The 15,120-nt window shown below is 58.0% G+C and overlaps 1 protein-coding gene and 1 long non-coding RNA gene across 3 annotated transcripts in view; one reads left to right on the forward strand and one right to left on the reverse strand.

Annotated features, from left to right (window-relative positions):
* The window catches only part of LOC131277741 (collagen alpha-1(I) chain-like), a 3,895-nt gene extending 3,071 nt beyond the window's left edge, over window positions 1-824 (forward strand). Inside the window, exons 4-5 of the mRNA XM_071213652.1 lie at window positions 1-270; window positions 586-824. The exon at window positions 1-270 is cut by the window's left edge and continues 1,210 nt beyond it. Coding sequence (XP_071069753.1) covers window positions 1-270; window positions 586-824 — 509 coding nt within the window. The remainder of the gene's footprint in view (window positions 271-585) is intronic.
* Window positions 825-8,881: 8,057 nt separating this feature from the next.
* On the reverse strand, window positions 8,882-12,066 carry LOC131277740 (uncharacterized). Of its 2 annotated transcripts, XR_009184857.2 has the most exons (5): window positions 11,928-12,066; window positions 11,747-11,829; window positions 10,272-10,352; window positions 9,740-9,830; window positions 8,882-9,118 (listed from the first exon to the last, which is right to left on the reverse strand). It is a non-coding gene; the product is annotated as an uncharacterized lncRNA (long non-coding RNA). The 2 variants fall into 2 exon arrangements; XR_009184856.2 differs by lacking the exon at window positions 11,928-12,066 and having other exon boundaries at window positions 11,747-11,871.
* Window positions 12,067-15,120: the final 3,054 nt, after the last annotated feature.

Below are 15,120 nucleotides of genomic sequence, written 5' to 3' on the forward strand. Positions count from 1 at the left end.
GCCTTCTCACCGAGGGCAGGCCGCCCCCGCCAAGCGCCCCCACGGGGCTCCACCACAAGGTGCTCGGAGACACCTGCCGAGGAGAAGGGGGGCTTCTGCACCAGCAGCGAGCCGGGACCTCGCTGCCCACATCGTGGACGCCCAGCGGCCAGGGGACCGGAGCCCACTGCCTCACGCCCAAGGGCTCGGCCGTCTGCCTTCCGCGGCCTCACGTGTTCGCCTCCCGGCCTTCCCCCACACACGGGCTAAGTCTTACAGCAAACGGGGGCAGTGAGGGGGGAGCGGGGGCTCCCGTCGTGGCATCAACAGGACCGGGGGAACCACACACCCCTTTCCCACTCGGTGCGGCACCTCGAGTCCACCCCCCCCAGGGGTCACCGAGGGCCCCCGCCCGGTCCACCCGATGCGGCGGGCTGGACCGCGACAGGAACCCCAAGGGCACACCCGGCACCCAGAGACACCACACGCGGGAGGCCCCGTCCACCCCCACGCACTTTTAAGGGAAGGCCCAAACACTACAGCTCCGGCGAACACCAGGCACGTCCGAGGAGGGGAGCAAGGCCAGGCCCCACCCCCCTTTCTCAGGCAACAACTCGGGCAAGACGGGCGAGCCCCCCGCGGTCGGCCAAAAGCCGGCCCCGGGCCCTGCCACCGGGGCGCACGCGGGCAACCCCCCCCTCCACGCGCAGGGGGGGGTGCCCCTTACCACCCTCGACCCGCCGGGCCTTCTCCCCAAGCACACACACGGGAAGAGCACCTGCAGCGGCAGCCCAAAGGGACGCCAGGAACGGGAACAACACCGCCGCTCGGCCTCGGGCACCTGAGGCACAACCTGGAGCGCTCCAGGGGCACCGCGAGGGGCCGGGCGAGGCGCATTCGCGCGCCACAGCAGCGAGAGGGCCCCTCCCCGCCGCGGAGAGGGACCGAGCCCACATAAACAGAAGCCAAGGACAGGCCAAGTGAGGGAAGGCCACTCGGTCAGAGAGCCAGGTCCGCACCCCTGCCCAACTCCCAGCACCAGCCAAGCAAGGCAGGGAGAGTAGGCGAGGGGCCCGCGGGCAGAGCGAGGGGAGCGGTCCCGTTCACCAGGAACGTCCGTCCCTCGTCTGGCGCGGCTTAGGCCCGGCCCAGGGAGAGCACAACACCACCGCATCGATCGCCTGGGACACACAACACCACAAAGGCCGACTCGGCAAGGCCTCAGTGACGACCAGAGACCACGGCACACTGAAGGAGACCGGCCCCGCTCGGAGAGCGTGAGAGCCGGCGCGCGCACAGACCCAAGCAGGCAGGGCGCGGGGCTCAGCTCAAGCAGGAAGGGGAGGGCGGGGCAGCGGGCCATCGGTAACCCAGAGCCCCCCGCCACACACACGCGCGCGCGCGCGCGCATCCGGCGTCCCAACCGTCTGGCCCACAGTGTCCATCTCTGGCTGGAGGACAGTGTGTCACCACTAACCTGGCGGCCCAAAACGCCCACTTTTGGCGGAAAACGGACCAAGCCCTGACACAGGGACAATCCGCTGGTCACACCGACCTCCCGGAAGCGTCATGCGGCCACTGGCCCACAGGACGACCCCATAGCCTCATGTCCCCGGAGCTCCTGGGGCCATCTGGTCGACCCTAGTGGGGGGGGGGGGCCGGGGACACGGGGGACACGGGCGACACGGGCAGAGGACCGCTCCCAGTCTCCGTGACGGGGGTCTCTCGGTACCCTCAGCAGGACAGGTGCCCCAAAGCAGTCACCGGGGAGGTCCCCACTAGCGGTCTCAGACGGCACCGGGAAGGATCGGGGCCCCGCAGTGCGGGACAGCCAAGCCGCCTCCCGCTCCACCCTCGGGCCACGGGCGGGACTGGCAACGGGGCGGACGGGGTCGAGGCCGGCGGCAGGCCTCCAGGTCGCCCTCCCTCCGCCCGCGCTCTCTACGCACATCCCGGACCGTTCCCCACCTCCGCAGCAGGACTTGGAAAAATTGTCGGGGGTCGGGGCCCACCCGCCCACCGGGACCCACCCGGGACAGCAGCCGGGCCCGAAGCGCCCTCCCCGGGCCTCGCCCAGGCGGCAGGGGCCAGCCCCCGCCTCCGGAGCAGCAGGACTTGGAAAAATCCTCGGAAGGGAGTCCCACCCACCCGCCGACCGGGGGGGCACAGGCGGTCGGCGACCGAGCGCGGAGCCACCCATCGCGGCCACTCGCGGTGGCCCGCGCCGGGTGGAGGCCGCGGTGGCCAAGACCAGCGTGTGCTGGTCGACCCACACGGGCAGCCAGCCCCGCCTCGGGCCGCCCGCCCGAGGGCAGCCACGGGCCACCCGCCTACAACTCTGGCGGTTCAATCTCCCGCCGGCGGCCGCGACGACGGCGCCCAGCGGCGACGCGGGGCCATCCTGCCAACGCTGCCGGCCTCCAGGAACTGTGACGCGGTCGCAGCGGCCGGGTCCCCTCCCATGCCGGCTTCGCCGGAGCTCCGGGGACAACGGCATAAAAGCGGCCACCAGGCGGCGCCCGACAACCGGCCTCGGGTGGCAGCGGGACGGATGGCGGTCGCCGGCCGCCAAGGGCGCGCCGCCGGCCGGCCGGCCGGCCGGTCGGCCGGCCGGTCGCCGTGCTCCGTGCCGATCCACTCGGGAACGCGTCGCTCGGGCCGGGCCAGCCGGAGATCATCCGGGCAGGCCCCGAGGCCTCGGCCACCGCCAAAACCGACCCCAAAGGGGATGGGGGCCGTTTCTTTCCCTGGGGTCCTTGGGGACCCGGGGCTGGGGCTGGGGCTGGGGCTGGGGCTGGGGCTGGGGCTGGGGCTGGGGCTGGGGCTGGGGCTGGGGCTGGGGCTGGGGCTCGGGCGCGGGCTCGGGCGCGGGCTCGGGCTGCATCAGGCGGTGAATTTGCCGGGGCTTACGGCCAATGCCCTAAGCAGGCGGCCGCCGAGCTGCAGCACCGAAGAGGAAAACCGCGTGGGGGTGGGCCCGCCCGGGCGAGCGCTGGGACTCGGGCACGGGCCGACCCGGCACAGGCACCCTCTCCCGTCAGCCCCTCGCCCGTGGCGTGCACCGCCACGCCGACCATCGCCGACCAGAACGGGGAGGGGCCGGGGGCCGGGGCGGCCAAGTGCTCTGCCGGGAGGGTCCTCCCGCCGTACAGCCCGGCCCGCCTCGGACTGGGACCGCGGAGGGAGAGCCGGGCCTGACCACGACCCGGTGGCGCCGGGGGGAGGGGGGAGCGGTTCCGAGGCAGGCCCGCCCGCCCGTGCCCAGAATGCCTGCGGGGCGATGGCGACGGGGGCGGGGGCCGGAGAAAGGAGAGAGCCTAATTCGTGTCCCCTCCTAGAAAGCATATCCAGGCGGAGAAAGCGAAAGTAAAACCAGCGCGTCCGGTCTCGGGAGAGAATCGGCAAAAGAAAAGAGCGAGGTGCTCGATCGATCGCACTCGAGCCCAGCGATGACAGCACTCGCGTGGCACGGATGGAACGCGAACGACCGGGCCGACCCAAGGAAGGGGGAACCCGTGTCGACAAAGCACACGGAGACGCCCGCTCCGGCTTCAGGCAGGAGGGACGCGGACAGAGGGGGACCGACCCGGGAGATGGGCACGAGAGAGCCTGCGCGTTTAGACGGGGACACGGGGACGTAGGGTCAGGCGAGCCGATGTCGCCGCGTCAGGGGAGCCCTCCGTGAATCCGAGGCGGAGCACCGGCGGCGGGATGGATGGCGGCGGGTGGACGGACAGACGGACGGGAGAGGAAAACCAGAGCGGGGGGGGGGGGGGGGGGGGGGGGGGGGCAGTTTCCGAGAGAACGCTGCTGGCGGCTGCCGCCCACCGGGGAGGGGAGGCCGCCGGGCTGGAGGGAGAGGGACCAGGGTGGGGCGGCGAGGTGGGGTGGGCCCGTCTCTCCCTCCACCTACCCGATCCCCTTCCCACTGCCTCTCCTAAGGCACTGTCGCCGGCGGGCACCCCCAGCCCGCCCCTAGCCCAGCATGTCACGCCGTCTGCCCTCCTCCCTCCCTCCCTGTTTTACACAGCACACACACGCACGGGCACGGACACGGGCACGGCCCCGGGCCCCCCCCCCCACCCCCCCCACCCCAACCTCAAACCCTCTCCTATGGCACGCCAAAGCCCCTGCCAACACCCGGTAGGGAAAAGCCATCCGTAGGCCGAACGAGCTGCTAGAGCCCTACTCGCCTATCGGAAAGAAAAACATCCAGAGATCCAATCCTATCTACCCACGCACTGGCCGGTCCGTCGAGACGTGTCGAGACGTGTCGAGACGACATCCCATTCACCCAAAGCGTACGACCGGCAGCGTTCGGTATCGTCGCACGGTCGTGCGTCCGTCACCACGAGCGATCGTCATCGCCTAGCTCCGTGGCTTCTACGCGACCCGATAATAAGCAAAAGCGAACCCAAACAAACAAACAAACAAACAAACAAAACACAGACACACGAGGAAAACGCCTCCCCTCTCCGTCTCCCTGTTTCCCACCGCCGGACACAGCCGCTCTTTCTCGCCATTCCGGCACCACCGCTCAATTGCCGACTAAGCCGTCCTATGGAGGAACGGGCACAGACGGCACGGCCTGGCCAAGGTGGACGATCGAGGGCCTTTTCTCTTTTCTTTTCTTTAAGCCACTCATCACGTTGTAGGATCTGACAGAGGTTCAATTATTTGCGTATAGAAAGGCCAGGACTCGGGAACGGCTTCGAGAAGGAGAAACGGTGGATGGACGGCCGGACGGCCGGACTCGGGAGGTTTCTGTTGAAAACCTGAGCCCCGAACACGATCTTCGAGTCCCTTTCGTACAGAGAGGAAAGGCCAAAGGGTCCTTTCGTTTCAGTTCTCGAGAGGCTCGAATCAGCAGACATCTTCCACATCCTAGGTAAGCTTCTAGCACGCGCTTCAGACGGCCCGGGTGCATCTTCCCCGACCATTTCAAGTCTATAGGGTTCGCACCGACACACCGTGTCCCGGGACCGGAGTCGTCGCCACGGTGACCAAGGGCACGGGCTGCGGCCCCTCACCATCCCACACCCACGAGTCAGGACAGGCAGCTTAGGTCAAGGGAGACAAAGAGCCTCCCACCCACAGGCCACATCCATCAGGCCTCCGTGGTCACAGCGCTCGGCAAAACAGACAGGAGATCACAAGACATCGTCGCTTTTAAGAGAGACCGGAGGGCCGGGTCCCACAGCCTATCGTCCGTAGGAAGAAAGACACAGCACGGCAACCGAGCAGCACCGACGGACACAAGACATCCGAAGTCACGGACGTCGACGGTCACGTCGTTCTCCTTCCGATAAGACGGTCCTCGCCGTCGGACGCCGTCCTCTCCGAGACCAAAGCAAACAGGCGCCGGAGCGACTTCACTTCCGCCGAGGCCGTCACGCTCTCTGGGTCCTCCATCCGGCCCCGACCTGGGAATTCTTCACCTCTCACCGGAATGAATGACTGCAGAGAACCACGGGCCAACTCGTCGTCCGTCCGACGAGACAGGACACCTCAAACTAGACCTCCCTCCAGTCCCCCTCGTTCGAAAGCACGCGTTTGTCTCGTACGCAGACACAGAACACCGACGGTCACCGCTCTTGCCCTGGGTGTCGCAGCAAGATGTGGGGGCGGGGGGGGCAGGGAGGGGGAGAGGGAGAGGGGAGAGGGGAGAGGGAGAGGGGAGAGGGAGAGGGGAGAGGGAGGGAGGAAGGAGGGGAGGAAGGAGGGGAGGAAGGGAGCAAGGGAGGAGGGGAGGAAGGGAGGAAGATAGATGGAGAACACTGCCAAGAAGGGCAGCGAAGATCATGCCCTGGGTTACAAAATGGCTCCCGGCAGAGGAGGAGGCTGGCAAGGCCAGAGAAGGGCGACCCCTCGACTTTGCCGGCCCACAGAAAAGCGGCCGGCCGCCTGGGGGCGCCCGAAGACCGTCGTGGAGAGCCGGCCCGCCCCTCCTCCACCCCCGCGGCCCAGCCCCCCACCCCCACCCCCGGGGCCGGGCGCTGCCCGGACATGTCCTCCTCCGCCGCCCTGGAAAACGGTCTCATTGAAAACACACATACTAAGACTGTCCTGAAAACGTCAGTACCGTCGGGGATGGGGGCTGCCGTTCTGGGTATCTACGCCAGAAATTAAAACTCGCACCCAGAAAACGACGACGACGACAATGACAATGACAACGACAAAAAACACGAATGTTCCTATCAGCTTTCTCGGCTGTAACCCCGAAACGGACACGATCCACGTGTCCTTTATTTCCTTATTTATTCTTTTTAAGATTTACTTTTATTTCTCTATTGCCCTCTCCCCAACGGCTTGTGGTTTTTTACTCGCTGTTTAAAGACACCCACATTCCTTCCCACCCGTGAAACGGGCATCTGCCAAAAAGAAAAAAGAAAAGCCATTCAGAGCAGGCCACAAACTACCGATGCACACGACTCCTTGGGTGACTCTCAGAACGCCGTGCAGAGCGATAAGGCCGGCCTTAAAAAGTCAAAGGTCGGACCGTTCCCTTTACACGGCATTCTCCAGATGACACAATTAGAGAACATCTCTTCGAGGGGGAGCCCCTCTCTTCGAGTGACCTGGCGGGCCTGGGCTCAACCGAGTGTCCCACTAACAGCAAGCCCAGGGCCACATCGTGGAGTCACGTCCCATCCGGGGCAAATACTGTCAGGTCTGCTGCCAGGATTTTGGGGCCTTCTCCAGGCTCACTTTACCTTTTTTTTCTTTTTTCTTTTTTCTTCTGTTTTGTTTTGTTTTGTTCTGTTCTGTTCTGTTTTTAAAGAGCTGGGAGAAGGTGTACCATGTGAACAAGGATCCCATAAGAGCCAGTACAGCTCATTGAAATTCAGATGAGGCAGACTTTTAACAGGAAACATCACCAGACATCAGGGGGAGACGGTTCATGAAGATAAAGGGCTGAATCCCCCAGTCAGAGGTCAGACCGTACAGCCCTCCATCTCTTCACAAACCAAGATCACAGCCTCCAAGTTTGAAGAGCAACAAGTGGAAGCCCTGCCTCAAAAGAAAGAGGTGAATCCTAAACCTTCCTGTTGACCTGGTGGCCATCATCACCACCCTCCTTGTTAAAAAAAAAATAATAATAATAATAATAATTATTATTATTATTATTATTATATATATATACACACACACACGTATATACGTATGTATATAAAATATACACGCACACGTCTTTACATCTTTATATATTATTGAAGCACATCACTCATGCACAAACACACACAAACATTAGGTGTAGAGTAAAAGTTTGTAGACATGAAATAAACATGCAAAACATGATTCCAGGGCTCCCTCCCATACCTCACCCCTCCGCCGACATCACGCGTGGTTGTGATCCATCTGTTACGAAACTGTGCAAAAGCACCTTCAAAATAGGGCTGCCAACTATAGTCCATATCTTACAGTCGGTGTATGTTCCCCTCACCCACTCTAGTTTTACATTTAAACAGATCGGTTTCTGGATACATATTAATAAAGCGTCCACTGTATCCACAGTGTACCATCGACAGTGTTTGATACGGACACATAGTTGTGCGTTCATCACTGCGATCACTATTAAGGCATTTTTGTGATTTCTGTACTACTGATGAAAAGCAAAAAACAGACAAACACACAAGCCAGCGAACAAGGAAATGCCTCCCCTCTCAGTCTCTCGGGCAGGGGCCGTCCCTTGTTGGACACAGCTGCTCTTTCTGGCTCCTCCCGCACCACGGTTTATTTGTTTATTCAGCACTTTGAGTGAGATGTAGTCACACCCCGTACGATCTAGCCAAAGTCTGTCATCGATGGCTTTTTAAAAGTTCCTGATAAGACCTTTATTGTCAACTCGTAAAGTGGCATAGATGATAGTTTGAAAGAACACACACATTTTAAAAGAGGGCAGAAGGCCAGGTTTGATTTCATAGTATTAGGAGACTAGCTTTGAGAGGGGGGAGAGGGGTGGAGGGGAGAGAGGGAGAAAAGGAGAGAGGGAGAGAGGGGTGAGGGGGGCAGAGAGGGACAGAGGGAGAGAGGGAGAATGCCAAAGAGTGGCATGAATGGAGAGCACTGCTCGCGTGAATGCAAAACAAAACCATACAACCACATCGGAAGGCGGTGACCTTTTCTTATCAACTTACCAACGTGACCCTGTAAACACACTTCTACCTAGTTACTCAAGTGAATTGAAACGATTTTCACACAGTATCCTGCACACAAGTATCAAGGCAGGTTTTTTTCCTGGGTCCCCAAAGACTGGAAAAAATTAACGTGTTCATCAACAGATGGGAAAACACACCCCACACACACACAGACACACGCGCGGGGAGAAAAGATCGCTGAGTAATATGAGGGCCTGTGTCACTCCTCGCAACCTGGGGTTGGGTTGGGGGGAGGGGAGAGGCAATGCCAAGGTAACCTGAAAACTGCAAGGCCCTCCTCTATTTACATAGAAAAGGAGAGGGGTGGGTGCCACACCCAGCACAGCTGACCTAAACCTCCAAGGCAGATGCCCACTGGCACACAATCCGTGAGGCCCCGTCTTTGCTGGGAAAGATGAGAGAAGAGGCCATGGGAGAGAGCATTTCTTTGCGGTTTCAGAGAGGCTAGACCCAGAGTTCATCCCCAGGGAGGACATCTTTGACACAGTCATGGACACCCCCCCCTTTTTTTTTTTTAAAGGGAAACCCCTCCCCTAAAAAAAAGGCCCCCTTTTTCCCCCTCCCCCCCTCCCCCAACTTTCAGCAATGCCTGTTGGAGCTATAGGCAGGACCTGAGGGGCTCTGAATTCAGTCACAGACCCCAGCCGATCGGATCTGTCCGGTGCCGCTTTGGCTGTTCTGGCACAGCTCTTTATTTGTTTATTAAGCCGTTTTCCTGAGATATATCCATATACCATAGGGTCTAGCCAAAGAGCACCATCGACGTCTTTTATTTTTATTTTTATTTTTTTTAAACCTGCTAAAAAGACCCTTACGGTAAAATTTAAAAAACAAAAACAAAAACAAAAAAAAAAAAACATTGGAACGTAGGTGGAAAGAAACTGTACATTTTAAAAGAGCCTGTAAGGCCAGCTGAGAGACTTCACATCATCCGTGATCAGCAATAAACAGGATTGTTGGAGATTTGGGCACGAAGGGTACTGGGAATGAAACAAAGAGAAAGAGAAGAGAAGAGGGCTGGGATCCGGGGGTCTGGGAGTAGAGACTCCTCAGACATCTTCATTGTTTACAAGGGGCTTTCTATATAGCCCAGGCTGCGGGAGAACAAGTATGCAGTTCACTAATAGCATTACTCACGATCTAAGGAACTCAAAAAATCTTTATCTCAAGGTACAAAGTCCAAGCATTCCACCTAACTCCGAAGTAGATCTGCTCATCTTTTCTTTCAGCCATTCACAGCTTCATCCTGTTTGCCCGGAACTCTTAATGACCACATTCCTCCGGGGGGAGGGGGCGAGCGTAGCCATGGTAGCCATGGAAACAGCACGTCTCTCTTTGCGAGACCACTATGCCTCAGTTTCCAACTCAGGATAGCAGCAAACGTTTATCGATGTAAAGAAATTAATTATAACGTGATGATCATTTTGTTCCTACAGCTGTACCGATCGGACATCATACTGTCCAGGAATGAAATAAACGATGGGCTTAGCTATTTAATTTCCGCGGAGGCCCTCATTCTCGACGGGTCATCAGATTCCTGCTTGGGAATTCCTCACACCCTATGGGAACGAATTGCCACAGATAACCACAGGCCAACTCACAGTGTTCGGAGGCAGAGATGCTCAGCCTCTTTCTGGCAGGACTCAGGCTAAATCACGATTGACCCAGATGGATCGCTTTCATTCACGAAGTCTGCATAAGAAAGCATGGAAGAAAAATGAAGTGGCCAAAATTATATCTCCTCTCCCGCCCTCCTCGATTAAAAGCACACACTTAATTTTTAGGAAGACACTGACAGAAGACCGATCATCAGATTTTGCAAATACAAATGAGGTCTTAGGGCTAAGAGATTTCAAAGTCGCGTCCCGGAGTTGGTTCCAGAGGTTACTGTAAGGCAAGTGTCAGCAGGCCCGCCACACTAATCGTCGCCTCCAATAGCGGGGCTCCCACAGGGACGTGAAGGAGGTCAACCACCACACCAGGGAGCCAAGAGTGCCAACAACTGCAAACAGGAGAATTGCGTCCATCATCCAAGGGGCATCTAAGCACCCTCTCGATACAGAGGTGGAGTGGACATAACCATCCCGGGGCCCACGGAATGGAGGAATAGAGCATGGGTTAGCGTGCACTTACTGAGCTTCTGTTCTGGAACTATGGTGATTAGGAATGGAAGTCAACGTAGCATCGAGATGGAGAGAGTGGCCACGGTAGCTGCTGAGGGTGGGGAGTGGGAAGAAGAGACGTGATGTGGGGGCATTTTCAGGACTTGGAGTTCTCTCGGGTGGTACTGCAGGGACAGTCACCGGACAGTGTATGTCCTCCCGTGGCCCACTGGGTGGACCGGGGGAAGAGCGTAAACTGTAACGGGGACCATTGACCATGGGGCGCGGCAGCGCTCGCTCAGAGATGTATTCGCCGAGCGCGATGAAGGTCCCACCGTGATGGAGGAGGTGGTTGTTATGGCAGCAGTAGGGTGAGGGGGGTGGGGGGAATATATGGGGACCTCCTATTTTTTTAATGTAACATTAAAAAAAGATAAAGACAAAGAAATTTTTAAAAAAACTAAAACAAAAACAAAGCAACTGGGCTCTGGGCCCGGTAATGGGTTGCAGACCCACTTCCTAGGGCCTTGGGGAGGGAGGCCATCAAGGGCAGAAAAGGCGGCGGACTTGGCCCAGTGGTTAGGGCATCCGTCTACCGCATGGGAGGTGCGTGGTTCAAACCCCGGGCCTCCTTGACCTGTGTGGAGCTGGCCCATGCGCAGTGCTGATGCACGCAAGGAGTGCCCTGCGCAAGCAGGGGTGTCCCCCGTGTAGGGGAGCCCCGCACGCAAGGAGTGTGCCCCGTGAGGAGAGCCGCCCAGCACAAAAGAAAGTGCAGCCCGCCTAGGAATGGCGGCGCACACACGGAGAGCTGACACAACAAGATGACGCCACAGAAAGAAACAGATTTCCGTGCCGCTGACAACAACAGAAGCGAACAAAAAAGAAGACTCAGCAAATAGACACAGAGAACAGACAACCGGGGTGGGGGTGGGGTGGGGGGAGAGAAATAAAAAAATAAATATTAAAAAAAAAAGAAGAAAGAAAAAAGGGCAGGAAAAAACACCCAGACTTAAAAAAAGAAAAAGAAAAAGCGGGGCTCCCAGGGGCTCTAGAGACACCCAGAAACCATAAGCAGGGTAGACCGTTCAGGAATCTGGCACCCTGTCCGTGGGCCTGGGCCTTCCTTTGGAATTTATGCTCCCCAGGGTAAAGCGGCATGAGGCTCGCTGAGGGGTTCTCTACACATGGCTCTTCCGCCCCTTTTAGTTTTGCGCACCATACTCGGTCAACATATGTCCCAGAGACGTAAACCTTCGGGCCGTCCGTGTGCCAGTCGGGCGGGCCCTGAAACTCAGCAGAGTCGCAGCACCTGCTCTCCAGTGCATCGGGCTCGGCCGGGGAAACTAACGAGGAGACGATGATGGGCAACTACCGACCGTCCCAAGGAACACAAAGTGTCTGTCACTGCAAGTGAGAGAGCTCCATCCGTCTGCCCCTGTGGGATTAAGCCCCCACCCACATGCTCCGGATTGGGGAAGGAACGATGGGCTAGAGTAGACTTACTGCCATCCGACTATAGATTTATGATGATTCTTGCAACAGAAGAACTCTGATCGCCAACAAAGAGGCAGTGTCCACCAGAGGTTCTGAGGGACGGGAGAGGGAAGAGTAGGTAGGTGTCATAAGGGGGCATCTTTGGGACACCGGATTCGTCCCGCACGGCATCACAGGGACGGAAACAGACCTCGGTCTCTTCTGTCACAACTCAACCAAATCGTCACGGAACAGAGCATAAAGTGCCACGTCAACGGCCATCCACGGTCAGTCGCACCGCTCCGATATGGGCTCGCCAATCGTCACAACCAACCGTAGCGACCACACAAAGGTAGGCCGTGGTTAACGTGGGAAAGCGTGGGCGGGGAGGGAGGGGGGCATATGGGACTCCCTTATATTCTTTAGGTAACATTTATGTCATCTGAAGCCCCTTTAAAAAAAATAGATAGAATTATTAACTTTAATAAAAAAAAATTTTTTTAAAAAGCTGCACCAGAAATGCCTAGCAATTTGAAAAACCGAACCTCTGAATAGTTTTTTCAGTCTGCGAACTTTCTACGCTCGCTACGAGTGTGACTGACATTCGATTCCCACCACAGTGATGTTTTGCAAAAACTGTAGTCCAACCGGAATGTTAGCATCGATAGAGCTGAGACGCCAAAAAATTCCATCATCCTCTTATCCCACGGCACTCCCTACTCAGGACCTCCCATCCATCTGCCTCTGACGACAATTAACCCGTTTTCCGATCCCCCTCTCCCCTCCCTTTTTTGGTTCATTTTAAGAACGTCACACACAGAATTATAACTTTTCGATATCGGCCGTTCTCCCTAGGCATAATTCTCTGCAGATTTCTCCAAGCCGATGGTCTATCAGCACTTCATTCCTTTTTATTGCCGGTTAGTATTCCACGGTATGTATACACCACCGTGGATCGAAGCATCCACCCTTCAAAATTACTTGCTTGCTTTTGTTATTGTTTACTTCGGTGTGCCCGCGTTCAGTGTCCATTGCCGACACACGGAAATGGAATTTTGTTTTCTGTGTTTCTTCTATCCTGCATGAGCATCTGCCAAACTCCCGTATCAGTATCTTCCTAGAGTCCCTGCCATTTTCTACATAGGTGCTCATGTCATATGCAAATAAATAGGAAGCCCATTTTATTTCATTGCAGTCTGTACACATTTCGCTTCCTTTTCTAGCTCTACAGTCCTACAGAACTGGGAAGAACTTCTAATACTGCATCGCATAAGAACAGTGAGAGAAGACGGCTTTCCCTTGTTCCCAATCTAAGCTGGAAAGTATTCAGACTTTCTCCATGACCCATCATGCCACCCTGAGGTTTCTCGTAGATGTGTTTTATCACGTCGAATGGAATCGATCACCTCGATAGAATCGTGTCCCTCACAAAAGTCACATTCAGGAGCAATGACTTGGGAAGTTTGGGCCGCTGCTCTGCCAGGCTCAGAGGGCAAAACATCACCCCCTCCCACCATTGTTTACAAATTGAAACATTTTGCCACAACCCGGCCAAAAATAACACTTTTACTGAAAGAAACCCACAGTCTCAGACTGAGGAGCCAGTCCCAGAACCACCTGAGTCGCACCAACGCTCTCAGCAAGGGGGAAGAAGAAAACGCACACAAGAGCACGGTTCAGTTGGTCTCTCATGAGGTGAGGCCGGCCTGTCACTGAGACCACCCTCGGACCCAGGCAGGGTCTTATGAGACAAGAGCATGACTCAGTGACATGAACAGAATTACAAATATTTGGAGAAAGAGAGAGAACCCAGCCCTCCACCGCTTCACACCCATTAGAAGGGCTGAGATTAAAACAGCGCGCGCGCGCGCGCACACACACACACACACAGTGCGTGTGTGCGTGTGTGCGTGTGTGCGTGTGTGCGTTAAAACAAGTGCTGGGGAGGACGTGAACCCACAGGCACTGCCGGCGGGAGCACAAAATGGCACAGGCCGCGGCTGCAGAAGGCAGGGCCGCGGCCCATCAGGAAACGAAAGTAGAGCTTTGCACCCGCACTTCCCGGGAGCCGTGATTGACGGCCGGCCCGTGAAGCCCGTGCGGCTCGGACCGGCCCGGTCGGCCGCGGGGCCTGCCCGCGCGCCCGCTCTCCTCCTCCTGCGCAGACCCCTGCCCCACCCCCACCCCAGTGCACGCACGCGGAAGGCCCGCCCGGGCCCCGCGGCCCCACCACCTCCCAGTCCTGCAAGGGCGACCCGCCCCCTCTCGCCCCGGCCACCGAGGCCCGCCCTCTCTCGGCCGGGCCCAGCCACCGAGACCCTCCCCCCACCCCGGCGGGCCCAATCCCGCCCGTCCCGAGGGCAGAGCCCAGCCGACCCCTTCCCCCCACCCGCCCGTCCGGAAGGCAGAGCCCTGCCGCCCCTTCCCCCCTCCCACCCGCCCGTCCGGAAGGCAGAGCCCAGCCTCCCCCTTCCCCGCTTCCCTCCACCCGCCCGTCCGGAGGGCAGAGCCCAGCCGCCCCCTTGCCCCCCCCACCCCCCCCACCCCCGCTCCCCGCCCGCCCCGAAACCAGAGCCCAGCCTCCCCTTCCCCCTGCCCCCCCCCCCCCCCCCGCCTGCCCCCACCCACGCCGAGAGCGCCAGAGAAGGTGTCCGTTGCGGGGCCCCGGTAAAAGCGGCGGGGAGAGCCGGCTCGCCCCGCCTCCACCCCGGGGCTCCCCGGCGCGGCCCGAACCCAAAGACAACAGAGAAACAAACGGACAAGGAAGGGCCTCCCCTCTCCATCGCTCCGTTTCCCCTACTGTACACAGCGGCGCTTTCTGGCTGTACTTGCACAATTCTTTCTTTCTTTATTCAGCGGTTTTATTGAGATATACTCACAAACCACCGTATGAACTGGCCAAACTGGGTAGTCGATGGCTTTTTAAAAAGCTGTTAATACGGCCTTAATTGTAAAATCGTGAAGTGAATGGAAGGCCAGGTTAGGTTTGATAGAAGTAGGAGACTAGTTTAAAGGGAAAAAAAGAGGGAGAGAGAATGCTTAATAGTGGCATGAGTGGAGAACACTGCTCACGTGAATGCAGAACAAAACCATACCGTCCCATTGGAAGACGGTGTCCCTTTCTTATAAACTTACCAAATGACCCTGTAAACGCACTTCTACCTATTTTCTCTAGGGAATTGAAATTCTTTTCACGCACTAGCCTGCCCACGGATGTTGAAGCGGCTTTGTTCTGGGTCGCCAAAGACTGGAAAAAATTAACACGTGCAGCAACAGATGGGGGGATGAAAACAACAACAACAACAACAACAACAAGGAAACCACAAAGAGAAAGGATTGCTGAGTCTTGTGAGGGCCTGATTCGCCCCTCTGAGCTCGGGGAGGAGTGGGGGTGGGTGGGAAGA

Source organism: Dasypus novemcinctus, unplaced genomic scaffold (genome assembly GCF_030445035.2).
Source record: "Dasypus novemcinctus isolate mDasNov1 unplaced genomic scaffold, mDasNov1.1.hap2 scaffold_367, whole genome shotgun sequence".
In the NCBI taxonomy this organism is placed as follows: Eukaryota; Metazoa; Chordata; class Mammalia; order Cingulata; family Dasypodidae; genus Dasypus; species Dasypus novemcinctus.